The sequence below is a fragment of the Astatotilapia calliptera genome, chromosome 7 (genome assembly GCF_900246225.1).
Source record: "Astatotilapia calliptera chromosome 7, fAstCal1.2, whole genome shotgun sequence".
Classification (NCBI taxonomy): Eukaryota; Metazoa; Chordata; class Actinopteri; order Cichliformes; family Cichlidae; genus Astatotilapia; species Astatotilapia calliptera.
The window spans coordinates 36068976-36090998 of NC_039308.1; the positions used below are offsets into that span (position 1 = coordinate 36068976).

The following is a 22023-nucleotide window of genomic DNA, read 5'->3' on the forward strand; positions in this document are numbered from 1 at the left end:
CTCAGTGGACCCCTTGCTGGCAGCATTTAAAGCTTCGCTTTGGGCTGCTGAGAACCATGACATGACTGATCATCCCTTGTCTGTCCACATCCTGTCAGTGAGGCAGACAGTGAATGAGGTGAATGAGGAGATGCAAAAAACAAACTAGTGCTAAAATTGTAGTTCAGTCAGGACCACTACAGCTCACAGAAGACCAATATTTCCATCTGCAGTCATTTATACTTGGCAGTATCTGTTGCTGTTGATATCAGCTGATCTTCTGGGATTATAGCTGAGCTTGGCTTCGTCATCTGGCTAAACTAATGCCGTATTCGATTCTTTCACTTTAGATGATGATCACTTCCTCTTACAAACCTCCTGTATCTTCTCTGGCTCTGTAAACCAGAGCAGGTATTTAGAAACTCCAGTCCTGCTGATTCAGGACATGGTCCATTTAATTTATGGGTACAGTTGGTGTTATTGTATTTGGAGCTGTACTTCGACTGTTTGTGCTGCTGAGCAATTTGTGCGATCGATGTATGAAAAAGCTTTGAAGAACAACAAAATGTTCAAGTGAACCTGGAATTAATTCAGTGGGCTTCTCCTCTCTTTCTATATGCTGAGCTGCAGTGTGAACACGGCATACAGAATAGCTCATCCGCCCTGTGACCTCCACACACACACACACACACACACACACACACACACACACACACACACACACACACACACACACACACACACACACACAAAGGACCAGGTGGGTAAACACTCCCTGAATTCAATCTGTGATTGTTTGTTTATGTCCTCTGGGTGAGAGCTGCAATCACACTGACTGTGTGCCAGTGTGTGTGTCTGTAGGTGTGTGTGTGTGCACGCATGTGTTTAAATGCCCTCTGGGTAAAAAGAGCAATCACACGGAGGGCAAAATGTCTCTATTTGGTCGGCAACAAAACATGCAATGCCATGCTGCACTGTTCTGTGTGTGTGTTCTGAAAACTAACAGCTGTTAGGGTTTATACCAAAAATACACTTGATATATGTGTGTATGTATGAGGAGTTGGTCACTTGCATATAGAGAATATTAATAGAAAGGACCTATCCTGTTTATCCTGTTGGGCTCTGCTAGAGTAGCTCTGCGTGATTCACAGTTTAAAAAATCTCATTTATCTAATACTGGGCGTCTGCGCAGGCCCACAATTCATCCTGTATGAAACAAGCTCTTAAAGCGGCTCCTTCTTTAAAGCTAACTTTCTGCTTGTTGGCTGTCCCTCATGAAAAAGAGTTTTGTTTTGTGGACAGGGCGTTTTTCTTCCTAACATGAAATGTGAACATATCCCCTCCCTATGATATCACACAGATCCAAGAGTAAAAAAAAGTGTGTGGAATTGAGTTTAGAGCGAGGATTATATGTACTTACATTTTCTATAGATGTAAACTTATCTGTAAAGAGGATATTCATATAAAACAGGTACTGTCCCTCTGTTTTTCACTGGTAAAGATTATTTAAAAGCCTATTTAGTTTTATTCATTTGTAAGTTTTCTTTATCTGGGAGCAGGACGCGGGAGGATTTCCCACTGAACTGGACACAGTCTCTCACAGGGCAGGTGACACAGAGTGACAGAGACAATCATACACAATCGCATTCACACAGTCGATGCAGAATCACCAAACAACCTAACAAGCATGTATTTGGAGTGAGTGGAAACCATCATACACATTATAAGAAATTGTTCATCCAGCCTGATTCTTTATACCAGGTGTTCCCAGACACCCACTGCCTGACACTCGCCGGTGTTGTTACTCATCTCCAATCGTTGAGTTTTGTGTGGAGTCATCGTGGTAACAGGATGATTAGACCCTCAGAAACAAAGCGAAAAGCATAATTATCAGTTTGCTGTCATTCATCAGGTTCTGTGCATCCTTCCCTCCAAATCACCATCATTGTAACATCTCCTGAAGCTCTGCATCAGGATAATATCAGACTGCTAAACAGTCCCACTCTGATTGGACCAGGGAGGGTCCTGTGTCCTCATAGTTTCATGTCTTCAATTATGTAACCTGAATCCAGTTTATTGTTTTGTTATTCATCACAACTGTCCTACGAGGTGAGGAGGATTCCTAATGAGCAAAACCCAACCTGGTGATGAATGTTGATCAGATTAGTTCAATCAATGCAGGACTTTTGGTCATGGTGGCTCATTAATAACTACATTGTAACACAGATCCACTAGTTTAAACACAACAAGACTGCATAATTATATCCGTCAGTTTTTAGGCTTTTATTATGCAAATGCTTTGTTCTATTTCATGACTGACTTTTAAGTGTATATTTACTGTTGATTTAGTGACTCTTATGTATAATTGACATTTTGTAGCTGTAGAGCACTTTGGCCAACTGAGGTTATTTAAAATGTGCTACAGAACACTTCTAAATTAATGATGTGAAATTAAAGATCTACAGTCCTACTTGTCTTTGTGTCCACCAAAGAAAAACATGAATATATGTTAAATTGTTCAACTGCCTGCTGTTAGTGCTGTTAGTACTTTTTTCTAACGTACAGTTAACAGCAGCTTGTGACTGGAAGAAAGAATCAAAGCTAAACAAGTAAATGATCAGATAAAGGTTTTTCAATAAATCAATAAAACCATAACTAAAATTTGTCTTTTTACCTTCTGGATGATTGATTAAAGTTGTCTTTGTGAATAAAACTTAAATATAATACAATGGCAATGGGGAAAAAATGTGTGTGAGATTGTATTTGTACAGAAGCTGTGGGGACATATTTCTGTTGACACAATGAGCAGTGTTGGGACTAACACGTTATTAAGTAACGCGTTACAGTAACTACGTTATTATTGTGGTAACGAGCACGGTAACTAGTTATTATGACAAAATCAGGAACGCGTTAGTCGTTACTGGGATTTAGATAGGGTCGTTACTCGTTACTTCGTGTGGTGGCTATCGCGGAGCTTCCACAGATTCAGTAACATTAGCAAGTGGTGGAGGCCAGCAGGTGGATGAAGGAAAAGGGACGCAGAAGGAAAAGAGACCCGAGGCGGCCGCCGGTCCAAGTGTGAACTGAACTTCAGGTAAGAAGTTATGACCTGCAGTCTATCTGGGTCAGATATGAACCAAGTTTAGGTGGAGTTTATTTTCGTTATTCTGACTTTTTCCGTACTGCATGCTAGCTAGCATGACGGAGTTTCTATAGAGCTGGGTGGGTGCTATGAAGTTAATGATGTTGAACTTTATTTTGTTCATAAGTTATTAGAGTTGCCAACCGTCCGGTCTGGTATTCAGAGAAAATATTAAACGTTTCTTATTGAGGTGAAAAGGAACATTTTGTCCCGTAATTCAGCTACAATGGAAAAGGCACAAAGCTGGAGTTATTCTGTGTCTTTACGCTGCACAGCTGCCTCTTCTTCTCTCATCCTCTCCCCCTCCCTCTCCCGTTTCTGCTTCAATCATGAAAACTGATCAATGATCAGCTGATCGGCTTTTCTCTCTTGTTTGTTTATCGCTCACTTTGCTCCGAAAGAGGAAACCAACCGATGTCGCGCTAAACAACAGTAGCGCGTTTAAGCTTGATCAGCTATTGTTAGAATTTATTTAATATTAATTTCTAATATCAGCTGATGTTTGCTGGAGCCACAGCTGTAAACCTCTCTCGTGGAAATATGCACATTATCTTTTCCTTTCTATTGGTAGGTGGCACAGTGCACTTGTGGCAAGTAAGCAAGCTAGAAGACTGGCAAAGTTATGGAAGCAACACACTAACAAGAGAATTCTGAGTAAAACCAAAGTTACTTTCCCTAGTAACTAGTTACTTTGAAAGTAACGAGTAACTTGAAGTAACTGAGTTACTTTTGAGAGAAGTAACTAGTAATGTAACTAAGTTACTATTTTAAAGTAACTTACCCAACACTGACAATGAGTGATATCTGCATTTAATAGTGAGGATCTAGTGTACGGGTAGGGTGAGGGTTGAGTTTTGTCACCAGGAAATGAATTTAAGTCAGTGTGTGTCTAAATTCAAAATGGTGGAAAGTTTTAAAATCGGAGCTTCTTTGTAAAGAAAAGGTCACGGTCAGCAGTACTTCACACATCAAAACGTTCCTGAAATAACTCCAAACTGTATGATGTCACGATGTCAAAAACAAAATTCAATTAAACCGCTGCATCGAAGGCCCCGAAGGATATTTTCCCCTGGCAACAACAGTCAAGAGCTAAGTTTGAGACGAGGTCTGATATGTAAATTATTTTAATTAACTGAGTCGTTCTACATGGTCTTTTGTATTTCAGTTTGAAGGAGAACTTTTATACTTGTTACGGCCAAAAAAGGAACTGCTGTGATTTTCCATTACAGACCTCCAGATTTAAGGTTTAAAAGCAATTTTGAATTGTGCCTGAAACCCAGCTGCTCTGACAAGGGCCAAACGTTGCTAAAGTTGACTAAAAGAAAGGTTAAAAAAACAGAAATAGAGACACCACGAGGAGGCTCTGCCATTCATAATATATAGAGAACTGTGCAAAAGCTTTAAGCACTGTTGTTTCGCTTCTATCACGCAGTGTCATCAGGGAGCCATCTGACTCATAAAGAAGTATCTTTTGAAACAAAGACAACTACAACAGATGGTGTGATCCCAGCAGAGGGATGATCTAAAGAGTCTGGGATTGCATGAAAACACAGAAGGCATTGTTTTCTTCAGTGACATATTGGTACAATAGCTGTCTTTGGGGGGGAACTTCATTGAAATAATAATCAATTTTTTCAGATAAACCAATCACAGACATCTAACTGAAACCTAATCTCAGGGTATTAATGTAATAACAACTGTGTGGGTTTCAGTCTTTTCATGCTACATGTGCTGCTGCTAACTTAGTTCCAGCTAGGGCCACCGTTGTGGGGGGATGAAGGTGGAGGTTGGGGTGCTGGCGCCTATCCTAACTGCCATAGCACAATAGCAGAGGTACACAATGGACATTTTATCAGAATATCACAGGGCTAACACAAGACTGTTCACATTCACACATAGAGCCACTCCACATAAAACCGCTCTATATGGATTAACCAATCAACTCCAATCATCTTTGGACTGTGGGAGTAAGCAGCAGGACCAAGTGCTGCAGATACTAGGAGAACCTGCAGAAAGGCCCCAACCAGCCAGCGGATATGAACGCAGGAACTTTTTTCTATGAGGTTTTGGTGCCAATTATTCCACCACTATGCTGCCATTCATGGATGGCACAGTTAAGAACTTAAATAGAAAAGTAAAATGTTCAGGGATTTACTAGAATGAGTATGATTCTCTCTCTTGTATCCATCTGCTTACATTCTTACTTTTGTTACCACCAAAAAGTAAGAATGTAAGGATCTTGGTCACTTAGACAAGAAAAGCTTTTTTCCATCATCCACTTGCTGGCATTTCTGAACTACAATTCTAGAATACAAGCTGAATGAAGTCTTTGTGAATTTTTCTCTATTTATTAAAATCTGTATCTGTGGCGAACGTGCTTTTTCTCTTTCCCAGAGAGCAAAGCTTGATCTTCTGATTCTTTTGTCTGTCTGCTTTAGAAATTTCAGTTAAGCCATTATTTGCTATAAAAAGGACTCTTTTGTTAGGAATAACTATTAAACTTCTGACACTTTTGCTTCTGATATCAGAATTGAACTTAATCAGACATTTGAGGTGTGAGTTTCAGGCACATGAAACAAACAAGCCTTACTCTAATGTGGACAGTCAATCCTTCAAGGTCATTTTCTCAGACATGTCCAGACCACGGGGAGCTGATAGGTTGCTCCCTTGAATTCCTTTTTCAACTACTTAACTCATATGTTCACAACTTTCACCATAACCACAAACTTATGAGATAGAATCAACTGGGATTTCTTGGTTAGGATATCCAGTAGTAATTCAGTGCTGGGTCTCTTGCTAATGCCACAGTCTCACTAGCAAAACCAGCTGTTGGGGATCATGGTATGACAAAAATAAGACTGCAACCACTTGCAGTGAGTTACTATTGTCAAGTCAGTTTTATTGCATTATGTACTGGCATTCATGTACAATCTGATAAATCTATAAAAATTACAAATCTGCTTCCATCTGTTGCAAGTCTTCTCCATACACAGAGTACTTGCCATATTAAGTATTTATATTCTAGACAGAACCTCACATATCTGAAGCAGAAATTCCTCTAGAAAGAAGAAGAGTCATGTAGTTGCTGAAAGGTGGCAATTTAATTGCAAAATAACACCTTGCTTCTATGTACAAATATACTCAGAAGGCAAACAGCTGAGTCAAGTCATTCATCAGTAGACTGACGCAGACTGAGTGAAACGTGTTCGCAATCTGCCTTTGGTTAGAAATTACACACTAATTATATGCAAAGCTGTTCGGACACAACGGGCCTCCCTTGCAGCTTTTTGCAATCAGTCTCCAAATCTTTCCTAGTCGTAAGGAGGTTGCAGTGCTATTTGCACAATGTGTGACCCAGCCGCAAGACCAAGCAGTTTTTTAGCAGTTCTCAGTTGAGGAGTCCACAGTTTCTAAACCTGAAAGCAGTGCGTCGCAATCTTTGCTTACCACCTGGTACCCTTTCTATGTTTGATTCCCTGCAACTTTGTCCACTTCTTGAAAATTGAAAATTAAGCTGAAGGATCACTGGAGGAGACCCAGCACCGATCATAGAGGCACAGGGACAAAGGAAGTAAGAGAACTTCCAGTGAGAAATTTAAAAGCAGCAGCTGTGCTGAAAACAGTCCAGATGTAATGGGGAAATGATCATGAATGAGATATCAGCCATATTTTAATGTGAGAAAGGTTTGGATTTTTAACTTATTCTCAGAAGTTTTTGATCACATTTCATATTTCTAACATTAACACAGTTATAGCTGCAGGCTGATTTAGTAGAACAGGTCTCTGATGAGTCAATCAAGTATCACCTGAAGCATTAATACAAAGATATAAATCTGTCCTTTAGTACAAAGATGTAAAGGTTATCACGGCCATTGATTTGGCTCAGTTTAAATACAGTAAATATTTCTCGTTGACTGTACATGACAGCTTCTTTTGTTTTTAAATGTTCCCGAATCTTAAGATTTTTACTGATTATTTCCAGTTTCTTGTGGAAATACGACAGAGTTAAAATATTTATACAAGAATACATGTGGAGGGAGACTGAGAGGCCTTAGGCAACTCCCTAACGAGGATGTTAACTTTCTTGTTTTGTCAACTGTGTCATGGTCCTGGGCCATGTTGGCCCAGTATCCTTAGTTTCCGTGTGTTTTGTATTTTGTTCCTTATTTACATTTAGTTTAGTTTGCGTTTGGGTCAAATTCCTGCCTGCCACACAGCCGAATCATGACAAACTGTCAAAATTAAGAAGTGAAATTTCATAAAGAACTCTGAAAAACCCAATTTTATCCCCTAAAAAGTTAAATTAACATCTTGTATTGAGCTCAGTTGGACTCCTCACTGCTATTTCCTTTAATTAATATTTAGACGAGTCTCTAAAGTCTCCAGACTAACATTCCTGTGGAGACTCACTAGGAGGTTAAACTGCTTCAGCAGGAACCTTTTTTGACGAAATTGTGAACCAACAGAGCTAAAAGTTTGTAGTATGAGCTGATTCTGACCAAAATCCACTCCTGATCCTCAGTCTGACAGCCATACATATACACAGAGTGACCCTAGATGGACTCTCCAGAGAATTCTGGGTAAAAGCCCCACAGCCTGACATACTGTAAACTCTGTGCTGTGTGTTCAGCCAAGCATTCAACAACACACACTCACACACACTCGCAGTAACGCTCCACTGACTGGAGGAAAGTTGAGGAAATGTCAGATTTGTCTGAAAAGTTGGTTTGACAGCAGAAACTTGACAAGATCGGAAAGATTCACATTTTTTTCCTTCAGCAACACGCTACAGAGAAACTGACTGAGGCAGGACTCACATACACACAGACACACTCTGGATAGCTGTTTGTGTGTGTATGTTTGTGAGACACACAATTAAGGAGTGATTTGGTCACTGCAGAAGTTTATAATTTGTATTTAGTTTTTAAATATTTCACTATGAAACACATTTCTGTGTCGATGCTTATTTATGATCAACCAAATTCAGCTTAGAGTAGTTAACATGTTTTTGTTGCATCAGAATCATTAAAGCTCACATGTCTTTGATCTGAAGTGGATCTTTTCTGCTCCAGTTTAATTTTTTAACCTTCACCTCTTCTAGCGTGAGCATCTTTGTGTCATTCACTGTTTAAGATAAGATTATTTGGACTTCTCTCGCTCTTTTGGCCAGCTTTCTGGCATCTCCTCTTTGAGAAGACATATGAACTGCAGGTGGGTGGGACTTTTTGTTTGAGATGACCATATAAGGATATATGTTCTCTGTGACATCATGGGGAGAAAATAATAGAAAAAAACTGTCTGTAACGGAATCTTCTGGCTCATCGGGTTTATTTGCACTTCCACTGACCTCATTCTTTGAAACTTTGGCCATGCCTAAAATGAACATCCCTAGTGAGGCAGTATATGTGTGACAGAAAATGAGAATAAGCAGAAAAACTCCTTTTAAGTCACTGTTATACTTCAACTTTCACATCTTTGAGCCTCCTGTGAAAATGATTTGGGAAGGCAGCCTACGGAATAAAGCAAAGCCTGCAAACCAGTTCAGGCAGTCGACTTGAGCAGGTTCTTCATCTACATATGATACTGTCACTTCAGCAAACATCTAATGCAATCATGCAAATTACTGCTGTCACTCCCCACTCCCTGCAGTGTTGTGCTGTGCTGAGCATAGTGTTCTGATGTTGGGAGTAATGAGGTCAAAGCCAGTATAAGCGCTGTACATTCCCATAGTGAGTGTGAGTTGGCTGATTGCATTAAAAAGTCCACTGCAAAATACACCAATCAGCTGTATTAAAACCACTGACAGGTGAAGCTGCAATCATCTTGTTGCAATCCAGCTTTCTCCTGGGAGACCTATGATCCTGGGAATCGCATGGACATTTTTTGACCCACACCACCCATATAAACTACAGACTCAACATCACCTGTGCAGCAGCACACCAGTACAAAGCTCCCCTATTACACTCCAGTAATGGATTGTTTTTATTTTAGCACATGCTAAATTGCTAATATGGAAAATTACCAGAAAAAAGAAGACGACACATTCAAATTATTCTTTTAAAAGCAGTTATTTTCATGAACAATCACATAGTGTGTGCTGCAATTCAAACAACCTGTTTCCTTTCCTTCTATAAAAATGCTAACATACACACTCGGCTAACAGGGTGTGTTGTCAAAGTATGTAGCAATCATGAAGCTATAATGTTTAGAAAATAAAGGTTTATTTATTCAAATATTTTAAATGTGTTTGGTATAAACTAACTGATCTTTTAAATAACTTGCATTATTTTTGATGTTGTTATTTTATTCCAGACTTTTAAATCTCAGTGGGGTTTTTTAATATATTGTCTGTTTATATAAGTTTGCTTGATGGTTACATGATCACTGCTAAATGTAAAAAATGTGATAGATAAAGAAATCTTTGATCCTTGATAAAGGTAGCATTGACGCGCCGTGTTATTATCTAGAGAAATCAAACAGCTTTTATAAAAGCTACCATACAGATACTGCAGTCACTTCACTGAGTTTCCTTTCAAAGTTTCAGAGTTTGGCCACAACCCTGATCTCAGTATCATGAAGGATGACAAACTGAGAAAGTGCTGAAATCTACAGAAACAAACTGTGCACTGATGCTTTCTCTCATCTCATCACGCTAAAAAAAAGAAGAAAAATCTGACGTTGAAAGAATATTGGGGGGCCTGAAGATACACACTTTGCTATGTTGACAATATAAATTTGATGTCCTCAGTGGTGGTACTGACTTATGATCATCTTACACAACTTTCACCGAATTCATAATGTCTGCTGCATGGAGAACATCTGTTTAGAGGACAATCAGCTTGAGCAGATCTTTTTGATTGCCTTTGATGTGTCTGAAATTTGTAATGTTTACCAGAAAGTCAACATTTGGTAGCAAAAACATTTTCAACTAACCCCGAGAATCTTACTTGAAATGTGACTTTTCTTTTCTCTTCAGTACCACTACTGCTTCCACTGATACTGTTAGAACAACCAATAACAGTAACAGTAATCTCTAATTATCTTGCCCCTATGTAAAATGTTTTTTGTTCTTCTCTTTGTCTAAGTGCAAGTTGAGGTCAGGGTGTGGAGGCAGCGCCACCTGCAGCTCCAGTATGTTTGGCATTCATCTTTCAACAACAGACACCCATATTGCTCTTTGTTATACATGTATCCTAAGGCTTTCAGCCATCAAACACCTCTGACATCGCCAATCAATCAGCCTTGACCTAAGAGCCAATCGTCAGATAAATATCAATCACATGCAGAAAAATAAGCGGACAGAAACTAAATGAGGTCAACTCTCCACAGACTGTCTGAACTTCCATTTGTATGGACATAAATTATAAGTCGCTCACACAGCCAACGGAAACATTCATGATTTTCTTTTCCACTGCTGCTTTCTGAGTAACATGAAATAACCTGATCACACAAACATCTGATGAAACAGAGTGAAAGAAGGTGGTAAGTTTATTCAAACTTACATCTCCACCACTTCTCTATATTCAAATACCCGACCAAGGTATTAAAAACAGAGAAGAGGCAGGAGAAACTGTGAAAACCTTCACAGGACTACTTAAATGGATCCTGTGGCTGTAACCAAGCTGTTGTGCCTTTGGCTGCTGGGGAAGCAACAACTTTGCACTAATCTGACTTTATCTTCGATATTGATTTGGTTTACCTCAGTGTGCCGGGCTGAACTTAAACCAAACTTTGGAATGGATTTTTGCATCAGAAGTTTCTTCTCAGCTTATCATCATCTCTTCAAAACACATTTGGGTCATTGGGGATTTTGGTGTTATAGCAAAATAATATTTTATTATCACATTTTACAGTGGTTGTACCTGCAGCGTTGTTAAGCTGTTGATTCTATGGTTTTGGGCAAACTTGTCAGATAATATTATTTGCCACTACTTCCAAGTCATAGATGTATCTCTATGTATTGTTAAATATCATGATTGTATCGTCTAATATAAAACCACAACTGATAAAAGATCTTGGGGATAATTTAGAAACAGTGTTACTGCCAAACATTTTCACAAACATACTCAAAAATATACTTTGTTGTGTTAGTGCCATCACACAGGACAATGAAAGAAGACTGCAATCTTTTAAAAAGGTGCAAAGTCTGCAGCAGGAAGTCAGAGGGGCATTAAGCCCATTCTCTCCGGCCTGCTGGAGCGGGGGGGCTAGGAGGAGGAGTTGGCCGTTCGACTGCGGTCTGGAGTGTGGGGCCTCCCTGCTGCTGCGGAGTCGGGGCGGTCTGCCTCCCCCCACCGCAGGGAAAAGGGTTACACCACCTGGGTCTGGGTGCAGTTCCCCCCTCCAGGGGCAAGGGTACCTAGACCCGGTTCGTAGAGTACGCTTGGGGAGTGTGATCGTGTGTACAGCTTCTCTTTATGTTTGTCTCCACGTTGGTTGAGTGTGGAGTAAGTGCATATGAGAGCATGAGGGTGGGAATGGATGTTTGTGTCTGTGTGTGCCTGTATGTCTGTGTCTATATGTCAGGTTGGGTATCAGACGCCACCTCTCTGGGGACATCTCAGGCCCTCCAAGGTTTGGAGGCCTATCTCCCCCTACCACCACTTCCCCTGCCGGTGGCGGACTCCCTCAGACATCGGTGCGTTGGTGGTTCTTTGTGTCCAGGGATGGGTGTCCAGGTACACACCGGCTCACTCCTTGACGGCCGCTTATCGGGGCCTGGAGCCTGGGGCTCGCTCGGGCCACTTCGGAGGTGGGGTGCCCGCAGCCTCTCGGCCTGGGGCTCGGTCACTCAGGCACGGCTGGCTGCCGGCAGAGCTCACGGGCGCCTACCTCAAAGCACACTGTGTTCTGTTGATCTTATGTGCTGCACAATAATGTTTAATATTTAGTATTTACTGTCATATTCCCATATATCATTGTGATGTTGTTTATTCTATTACTCTTGTTCTCTTCTGCTTGTTTTCTTTTTTCTTTCTCAGCAGGTGACCCAGGTGATCGATATATGCATTTTTTTTTATTATTATTATTTTTTTCTGCCCATTCTGTTGGTTTTTGTCTTTTGCCCTTCTCCCCCGTCCCTCTTCTCAGCTGTTTCTCTTTCCCTCTTTCTTTCCCCCAGTCAAGTCTGTCCCGTATTCAGCAAGTGAAAATAAAATAAACAATAAAAGGTGAATCAAATGGACCATTACGGCAAGGCTGGGATGGTCAATTTGGTAAAGTAAATCCGTTGGGCATCTTTCTTTGCCTTTAGACAATAATTCTGATGGCAAAAGAGCCAAACGGGACAGACAAAAAAAAAAACCAAAGGAAGTCAGAGGGGCAAGAACAGGGAAACCTGGAAGTTTATTGACCGGGGACACCAGTTCATACTGTTTTAGACTTGAATACCAATATCTAAGAAAGACATTAGGATTTAAATATCCTCCTGTACAACACTGAGTCCAAAGATGAATGCTTATCCTGTTTGTTTAAACATTATTATAATATTGTTATAAACACTGTCACAACACCTTAAGTGTAACAAATTAAAAATTAACAATTAATTAAACTTTACATAATTTTTTAAAATGTTTTTTACAGTCTGACAGTAAAATGGTAATATTTTGAAACTGGATAATACCTGGTCTGTATGCCATGTTGGTAGCATATCACACACCCAATGCTAATGGATAATCTGTTGGTAATGGCAGTTCTACTGGATCAAACATTACTAGCAAAGTAACAGCAAAACTAGATAACCATTAATATAATATAATATAATATAATATAATATAATATAATATAATATAATATAATATAATATAATATAATATAATATGGTTTCAGAAGGTTGGCAGTGTATTTTAATAAATAAAAGTGCACATTGACTCAAGACGTTTATTTAAATTTAATCAAAGCTTCAACCAAAGCTTTGATGATTAAACCACAGACACCAGTCAGCCCGTGAACTCTAGCTGCTGGTGTAAAACTTGAGTACTTTGTACACCCACCATCCATTCCAGCCACCTCCTGCTGATTTTATGCAGTTCAGGAATTAATTCCGTTTAAACTCATATTTAGTACCACTCAATATGAATTGAGGCAGTGACTAGTGTTAAAAATAACATGCTTTCCAAATTATTTTTCCTTTGACTAATTTTCTTTAAACAGGGATGATCCTTGCTACATTTTGGTTTTTTTCCCGAATGTCTGCTACCAGACACATTTTCTGTTATATTTGAGAAGTATACTTTTAAATAAAAGCTCTTCAAAACCCTACACTGTGGGCTTCTCCTGAGACAAAGTCAAGACAACAGCCTTTCTATGCATTTTCAATGTATCCTGAGGCAGCACAGGATGGCACACTGGCACATACCATAGTTCATATTGTTTCCTCTGACTGTTCTTTCCTAAGACACTGCTGGACTTAAGATTAGAAGTCAGTAGAAACGGCAGTAGAACTGCCTTTGGTTTTGAAAACTCTTGATGCTTCCATTCAAAACTGCTGGCTGTAGCTGCTCATCATCAAAATGAATCATCAACATGAAATGCATCCAGCTTGAAACCAAAGTTGATGTTTACTATCTGTCCAGGTTTGAGGTCTTTAGTGAACCTACAGAGCAGCCATCCTGGAAAGCTGTCTGGACATACCTAAGAGGATAATCTTGAATTTGAGATTGACCAAATTGATATAAGACTTTTGATCTTGCAAATTGCAACACACAAATATTAGAAATTACTTTTAGCCTTAAATATTAATTTACGGCAAATGGTTGCACCTCCCTCAGCTTGGTGCTTTTCGAGGTTCCTTCCTGTTAAAAGGGAGTTTTTCCTTCCCACTGTCACCAAAGCGCTTGCTCATAAGGGAGTATGTTTGTTGGGGTTTTCTCTGTTTTCTTTGTGTTATTGTGGCAAACCTTCTGGCAATTACATGTATTGGTGTACCATCCTAGAGGAGTTGGACTACCTGTGTGATCTCTGTAGGGTTCATGTATCACCTGGTAACAATAGTGGCACTGACCCTAGCCAAAACAATGCATAGCTTCTTATTGTTGTTCCTGTACTGCATGTATTGTTAATTTCATTCAAATGAAAGCAGTTGATACTGATTAACAACCCCTTCTGTTACTTAACTGACCAGATCAATATCTCACAAGTTTTACTGGCTTAATACCAAACTCTGATCACTGTTACTTCATTTATTTGAGCAGTGCACTATATTGCCATTTACATTTGCACACATTTCAGTATATCACTGCAGCTATTTACTATCTTCCTAGAAAAATATCAAGAAATGAAGGCTGATTCAAGACTTTTGCACAGCACTGTAGGTCTCACAGGGTTAAAGAAGTTAGAAAAGCTCCTTCACTTCATGGCTACAACCCTTGAACCGGCTGTCTGATCTGTTGGTGGGCACAGAGGGGGTGTCACTCATTTTTTGTGACATAAAATGTCGATTTCTGTATTGACTTTGTGTGAATTAGAGCATGTAAATATTTTTCAACACATAAATCACATGAGCAGCTTGGACAGTCAACAGAGGAAACATAAATGAGTTGGGAAAAATGCAGAAAGACATTTATTTATGCACATTCTAGGATCCCATCAATCAGTAAAATGAGGCCAGATCACTAGAGAGCGACTGCTGACTGATGGCTGTGTCACTGTTTAGATGTGGGTCAGAATAAGCAGCCATCAGTCACTTCAAGGGAGACAGAACCTGGAAAGTCAGGCAGTGATGTTAAAGTCTGTAAGCTCAGATCGTAAAAGGTGAAAGAGTCTTTCTGTTCAAGGGGATAACGTTGGATTTTACTGGTAATACCACCGCGAATGGAGCAGATTATGATGTGGATGTTGTTGCAGTGTATGGATGTGAGCAGAGAGAAGAGGGAATAAAAATATGGGTATTTAAACTCACCCTGGACAGGACGACCTCTAAGGTGATGTTTTGTGGAGGAGCGCTGGGTACTGCAGAGACAAATGTAAAGGAAAGGAAAATGTCAGGAAAACAAACAATGCAACATATAAATCAATACGAAAATACAACAATAGCTCTAATGATATTATTTATTAATAAAAAAGGAAGCCGCTATGGAGAAAAAGTGTATTTCTGGTTGTACATTCAAACATGACTTTAAACTTTAAAATGTAACATGCTGGTTCAGTCCTGAATATGCAAACAAATCTATGCTCCTGCAAAATGACAACTACACATGTACATGCATGAATAGGAACGCTATTAATATTTAACGTAAAAAAAGTTTAATTTTTAATGCTACTTTTACATTGTTATGGCTGCAATAATGTAAAAGGTCTGAAAATTACACATAACAAACAGAGCTTTAGAAAGTTAGATTTGATTTATTTCTATTTTCTGTTTTGTTGGAAGTGACACGCACGAGGACAACAGGAAGAACAGAGAGAGGATTCATGAATGTAGTGACGAAGGACAGAGAAGAATACTACAGAGATTGGAAGAAAAAGACAATCTTCTCATGGTTTTGCGGCTATAGTAAGATAGATCACATACTGAGATCGAACGTTTTTAACATGACTGCTTAAGTCCTTCTAAACCTTTTATTTGTTAAAAATTTGTTTTATTTCCTAAAAAAACGAAACCAGAAGAAGCAAACAAGGTGAAGAAGAAAAAGCTACAAAAAATAACAAAGGCAAAAGTAAAACATATATATACAAACAAGGGGGGGGGGGGACCAAAGTGAACATGATGGTCACAGGGGAAAAACGGGATGATGATGAAAGATGAAGAAAAAATACAAAAAAGAAGATATTGGGAAGAAAATGAAAGAGTAAGCATGAAGATCAGAAGATGAAAAAGAATGAAACATAAGAGCTTTTAAGTTTAGAGAGGAAAAAACTTGGTTTTAGTACATGAAAGCACAAAAAAATATGAAGAGGAAGATGCAAAGGAAAGAAAAATAATCAAACAAAGAGGAGAAAGCTAAAAAGAGATCAAACAAAGACAAGAAAAAATGAATGGATGAAATAGGAAGACAAACACAAACTGGAGGAGCTCCACCTCCCGAAGTTTCATGAAATTTGGCTCCAAAGTTCTTGTGTAATCTTGCTAACTGACTCACAGAGAGACCAAAAGCACTGAAAAACACCAGAATAAATGGAACACAAAAGAGAGGATGGTGGTGAAGAAGAAGAAGAGATGAATGAATAATAGAAGAGAGAGTTGACAGACTTCTAGAAAAAGCAGCAGATGCGTTTTTGTGTCCAGCAAAAGTGCAACATTGGTTTGAGTGAACTGTCCAATCAGATGCCTGATTAACTGTCAACGGCTTATCTGTTGATTCAGCTGCTCGCTATTTATGTCTCTGTGTGTGTGTGTCTTCCAACGTGTGTCTATGAATCAGTTTTATTGTAAATTCAATTAGCCCACAAGTCACCGTTATCATCGAGACACAGCCGGAAGATTCACAATACAGCCGCTCTGCATCTGCAAGTGTGTGTTTGTGTTATTTCAGATCATTTTTATGGTGTGACTGCAGCTGGACACACGCCTCCGTTCTCTCTGCCTCTGTGGAAGTTTATTAATCACAGCGTCCCTCTCAGCACACCCATCAGAAGCTGAATGTTGCAATGATATTAAAGGACTCAGTCTGTGTAGAAAATGTAAAGCACACTGTCCTACCATGCAAAAGCTAGGAATAATAGCAGGAGAGTATAGGGAGCCAGAGTGAAACTAGGACTTCTGAAACCTCATTCAAGACCCCTTCAGAACTATATTTTAGAACCATCTGAAATGGATTTTCAGTAATGAAATTATAATTTAAATGCAGTTAAAATGTGTGACAATCATCAGATGTCAGATTTGTTTGCAGAGTGTGGCTAATATTAGCAGTGCTAGCACCAGCAGCATTTTTTCTTGGAGGGAAATGTCCACACAGCTTATGCAATATCCAACTTTGGTTGGATAAGCATAAGTCGAGTGCTTACATGCCAGTGAGTCCATTACAATTTAAACAATCATACCCACGAGGGCTAATTACTGGACCTCAAGCTAATAATGTATTCCCTTTCTTCAGGCCAAAAGGTGCGTATATACTTAACAGATACTTCACTGAGAAACCTTGCTAGTGCCAGATTAGACCCCCTGATGGCTTCGGACCTGCATTAATTTTTCATGGTACACACATGAAAGCATCACATTGTTTCTGCAGATTTTCCGGCTGCATATCCATGAAGTGAAACTTTGCTCGCACCACACCTCAAAGGTGCTCTATTGGACTGGTGACTGTGAATTCCCGTAATTAAAACCAAATAGAAACTAGTTTGACATTATGCGACCTTTGCTACATGGCATGTTATCAAGCTGATGAGTACACTGTGGTCATAAAGGGATTAACATGATGAACATATTCCCAAACACCATTACACATTCACCAGCAGCCTAAAGTGCTGATACATGGCAGGATAGATTTAGGCTTCCATGTTGTTGGTGCCAAATTCTGATCCCATGCTAGGGTCAGAGTGTCACATCAGACCAGGCAACCTTTTTGGACTCTACTATTTATCATTTTTGGTGAATCGGTGTGAACTATGTATATATATGTATATATTGTACTATTCTTAGTTAGCGTATTGTCTGTCTTGTCTTAATGTTGGTTTAAAATGGAGCACTGTAACAAAAAATAATTTCCCCCAGGGATCAATAAAGTATTCTGATTCTGATTCTGATTCTGATTTTCCTGTTCTTATACAGAAATGGCACCCAGTCTAATCTTGTGTAGTTCTGCTTCGAGGTTTGATGTGTTGTGCGTTTAGAAATGCTCTTGTGTATACCTCAGTTGTAATGAGCGGTTATCTCTGTTACTATTACCTTCACTTCTGCTCGAAGCAGTCTGGCTATTCTCCTTTGGCCTCTCATACCAACAAGGCGTTTTCACTCAGACAGTCACCACTAACTGGAAATGTTCTCATTATTCGGACCATTCTCTCTTAACCCTAGTGATGGCTGTGTAGGAAAATCCCAACAGATCAGCAGTTACTGAAATCCTCAATCCAGCATGTGTGGCACCAACAACAATGTCAGACTCAAAGTCACTTCAATCGGCTTTTTCCCCATCCTCATCCTCAGCTTGAATTCCAGCAGCTGGTCTTGATTTTGTCTACATCTCTAAATGCTTGAGGTTGCTTAAACCCAAAGTTGACATCAACTGATGTACAATAAAAAAAAAAAATTAGTTTAAGTGACTAGTCTTTCTGAGGGCAACTAGATGTGGACATGCCTAAACCTATGCTGAGTACTTTGTAATAGTCCAATTTTTCTTATGTCTACCAAGTGAACAATCCACACTGAACAATCCCTTTTCACCCTGAGAACGTCTAGTCTGATGTATTTATCTAGTCAAGTGTCCACTATTTGTAGGCCACAAACTCTTTAATAGTATCTGTGATAACATATTAGGCTCCCAGTGTCACCCACTGACATTTCACTCCCTGTGTCTGTAGTGGGCAGTGAAAGGTCAAATTAATCAAATCAGTGATTGTAAAGAATACGTCAAGGCTAAGGCTCTTGGATTTTTATGTGGTAACATTAAAATAAGATGTGAGATATGAGGATTTTGTCAGACAATCAGCGAGTAAAGGTGATTAGCTGGTCACTAAAACTAGTGCATGCAAGTATACGTTTCTTGAATCTATTTCTTTTCCTACGTTTTCTCTGAGTATTTTCATGACTTATGAACTTCCTCGTTTCTTCCTCTTTTCTGCGCCACACATGACGAACTTTAATACTGAACCATGTGAAAGAGAAAGTGTGTGTGTGTGTGTGTGTGTGTGTGTGTGTATGTGTGTGTGTGGACTCCATTTAATGTGTCAGGCTAAAAGGAGGTTTAAATGAAGCTGCTCCTTCTTCTGCCTACTTAATTAAAGACCCCCGAGTCTCCTAATGAAACTCCTGACAGCAAGAAGGGGGGCTGTCTATGAGAAGGGCTAAAGACTGTGTTCCCATTGGCTCTTCTCTCGGTGTCTTTCTCTCACACACATATACACAGTGCCAGGTAATAGACACCACCTCGCCCAGCAGTTTTCAGATCTAAGTTGAAGTGCTGCTTGAAACTAGGACCAGTTCAAACCAGTCAGACTGCACAAGTCACTCTTTAATATTCTGGACTCCTTGTGGTTAAGGATATTAATAACATATTAATCATGTCTTCAAATCATCTCAAATTGGTTTCTTGAACACGACACTGTACTCAAATGGCATCTGCAATCACCAGATCCCAATCTAATAGAGCACCTCTGAGATGTAGTGAATAAAGAGATTCAAATCTGCTGCAACTGTTTGTCATGTTCATGTCTGAGGAATATTTCTAGCACCCTGTTGAATCTGTGCCATGAAGAATGAAGGAAAAAGGCGGTCCAACCCAGTACTAACAAGCTGTACTTTATAATTTGGATGTTGCTTCAGGGTCTGAAAAGTGAAACTGCTGTGTCTTAAAATGAGGTCTGGTTATCTTTCGCTGATATAGTCGTCAGAATCGGGATCAGAGTCTAGATTGTTTCAAAAATAGCATGACATTAAAGATGTAGTCACTTTGTGTGAGCTAAATGTGGTGGTTATGGTTATGTGACTAAATATATTCATAACCCATCGAAACAAAATTTAAGACAATTTACTGATCATAAAAATGTACTTTGTGCAAATTTGTATTTCAGACTTTTGAGGACCCAGCTGAATAAAATGCATGTTGCACGGGTGATGTATGGCCTGAGCGGAAGAATTTTCAGCGTGGACTGCCTCAGACTGAGATAAGACATCAACAAAATGAAAACACTCGTTTTATAACAAGTCCCAGCTTGCAAAAAATAAAATAAAAATCCTCTTCAGATTCTTTTAAACTGGATGGGTTAAGTTCACTCTTGAACATCCACCAAAATCAATACTTTCTTCAATAACCACAGTGACAGCTTCCATTGAGATCATGTCCTTGGTATTTCAGAGAGAGTGGATTTTTAACAGCCTATTGTGGGCAACTTAAAAAAAAAGGCCTGTGCTCCAGTGTGTCATTGTTGTGCTGCTGTTAGAAATTAACAGTGGACGTGGCTGGAAGGAATAGAAGCAATAGATCCTGTAAATATAATAAATTAGCTTTTCTTTTTGTTACTGTATGACGCTGACAATTCTTTCAAGAAGTTCCGTATTTATTACTGTACTGTGTTTAATCAGTCTAGCCAAATAGTATATATATACAGCACAACCCAAAGAAGACAGTGAGCTGCTATTTTAACCCTCCAATTTTGTCCACCAATTTTCCAGAGATGTATTAACAGTGAGGGTTAGGTCAGAATCTTTGGTCACCTCTCGTTTCATTATAGTTTGTATTCAAGATGCCAGACTTTCTTGTATTTTCTCAAAGTGTTATTGCACAACAGTTCAAAGTTGGCATATTTCAGCATGCTGTGCACTGCATCCTTACAAAATCTGAGGCAATGAGAAGAGTAAAGAGCAAAGGAAAAGGTTGCTTATCTACACCAGATGAACAGGATCTGAAAGTGATGTCCTTAAGAAATAGGAAAAAAAAATCAGAGATTTATCTGAAATCTGAAAAAGTTTCACTGAATGGGTGGCTGTCAAGAAGCCATTCTTACAACCTGTAAAACACAGTGGAGGCTCTGTCACGGTTTGGGGATGCCTTCCATCCAGTGGTTTTGCAGATCTTATCAAAATGTATTAAATTATGAATGCAGAAAAGTACCATCAGATTTTGAACCCCCATGCAAAACCAGGGTAAAAGTATCTGATCCATCATATATTGGCCTTCCCAGAGCCCAGATCATTATGAAATAGTTTGGCATATTCTTTTTCCAGATAATGGAACAAAAGGCCTGGAGAATTCTGGAGAAGGTTTCCTGAAGACCACTGTGGGAATAGTGGACAAGATGTGCACAGAACTATATCTACTGCTTTATAAAGAAGTTTTACCTCTTTGCATACCCAAATGGGATTCATACAACACAAGTGCTGTTCACTGGTGAGTGAGTGGATGTTAAGGCTACTATCAAAACTGAGAAAAGAAGATGAAAGAGTGGATAATGGGATACTGAAGACCGGTGGAATTTCAGTGACAGAGAAAAAGCCTCTGTGACTTTCCTTCTGTTATAACATGGTCATGTCATGTTTCATTTCCTGATACATGTGATTTTCCACACTGAATAAATGAGGAAATGTTAAGACACAGCTCACCATCTGATTGGGTGGTGACACTGACGGCATCTGAGGCAGTCCCTGGTCCATAGCGATTGATGCCCAAAACTCGAACTGTGTACTCTGTGAACTTGTTGAGTCCCTCCATCTTGTAGTTTTGTCCATTCACCTCCACACTCTGAACACAAACACAGAGTATTGATTACATTCAACAAACAACCGAATAAGGTCAAATGAACTCCAAAACAATGACTCAGACTATCTAAAGCATCATAATCCATTGGTGATGGAGCTCACCTGCTCCTTGCCCGACGGGCTCTCGGTCCACAGCAGCCTGTAGCCCAGGATGGGGCCGTTCGGAAAGCTGGGTGGCTCCCAGCTAACCTGAACGGAGGTTGGAGAAAGAGCCAACGCTCGGAGAGACTCCACCTTGCTGGGAACTTGGACTGAAGGCACACACAAACACTTCTGTTACCAGTGCTGCTACTTTTAGACATGTGTTACCTTTACTGCAGGGACAGCATGATCTGATTTTCATGAGAGTCAAGAGGATAGCTAGCTATCATTTTATAATAAAGGCCTATTTCACTCCAGTATCACTAAATTTAAGCATAGACAGGTTTAATGTCTTAAGAAAAAAAAAGATAATATACTGACCGGAAAATCAGATGCATTTTTAATGATTTGACATTTCGATTTACAATAGCTTAGACAACCCGCTGAGTGAGCCTGCTATAGTAACATC

General features: G+C 39.5%; 1 protein-coding gene across 1 annotated transcript in view; it reads right to left on the minus strand.

The window, feature by feature from the left end:
- dcc (DCC netrin 1 receptor) overlaps positions 1-22023 on the minus strand; it is a 246414-nt gene that overhangs the window by 109419 nt on the left and 114972 nt on the right. The window contains exons 10-12 of the mRNA XM_026172224.1: positions 21576-21724; positions 21318-21456; positions 15021-15070 (exon numbers count right to left, since the gene is read on the minus strand). Of these exons, the coding sequence (XP_026028009.1) occupies positions 15021-15070; positions 21318-21456; positions 21576-21724 (338 nt within the window). The remainder of the gene's footprint in view (positions 1-15020; positions 15071-21317; positions 21457-21575; positions 21725-22023) is intronic.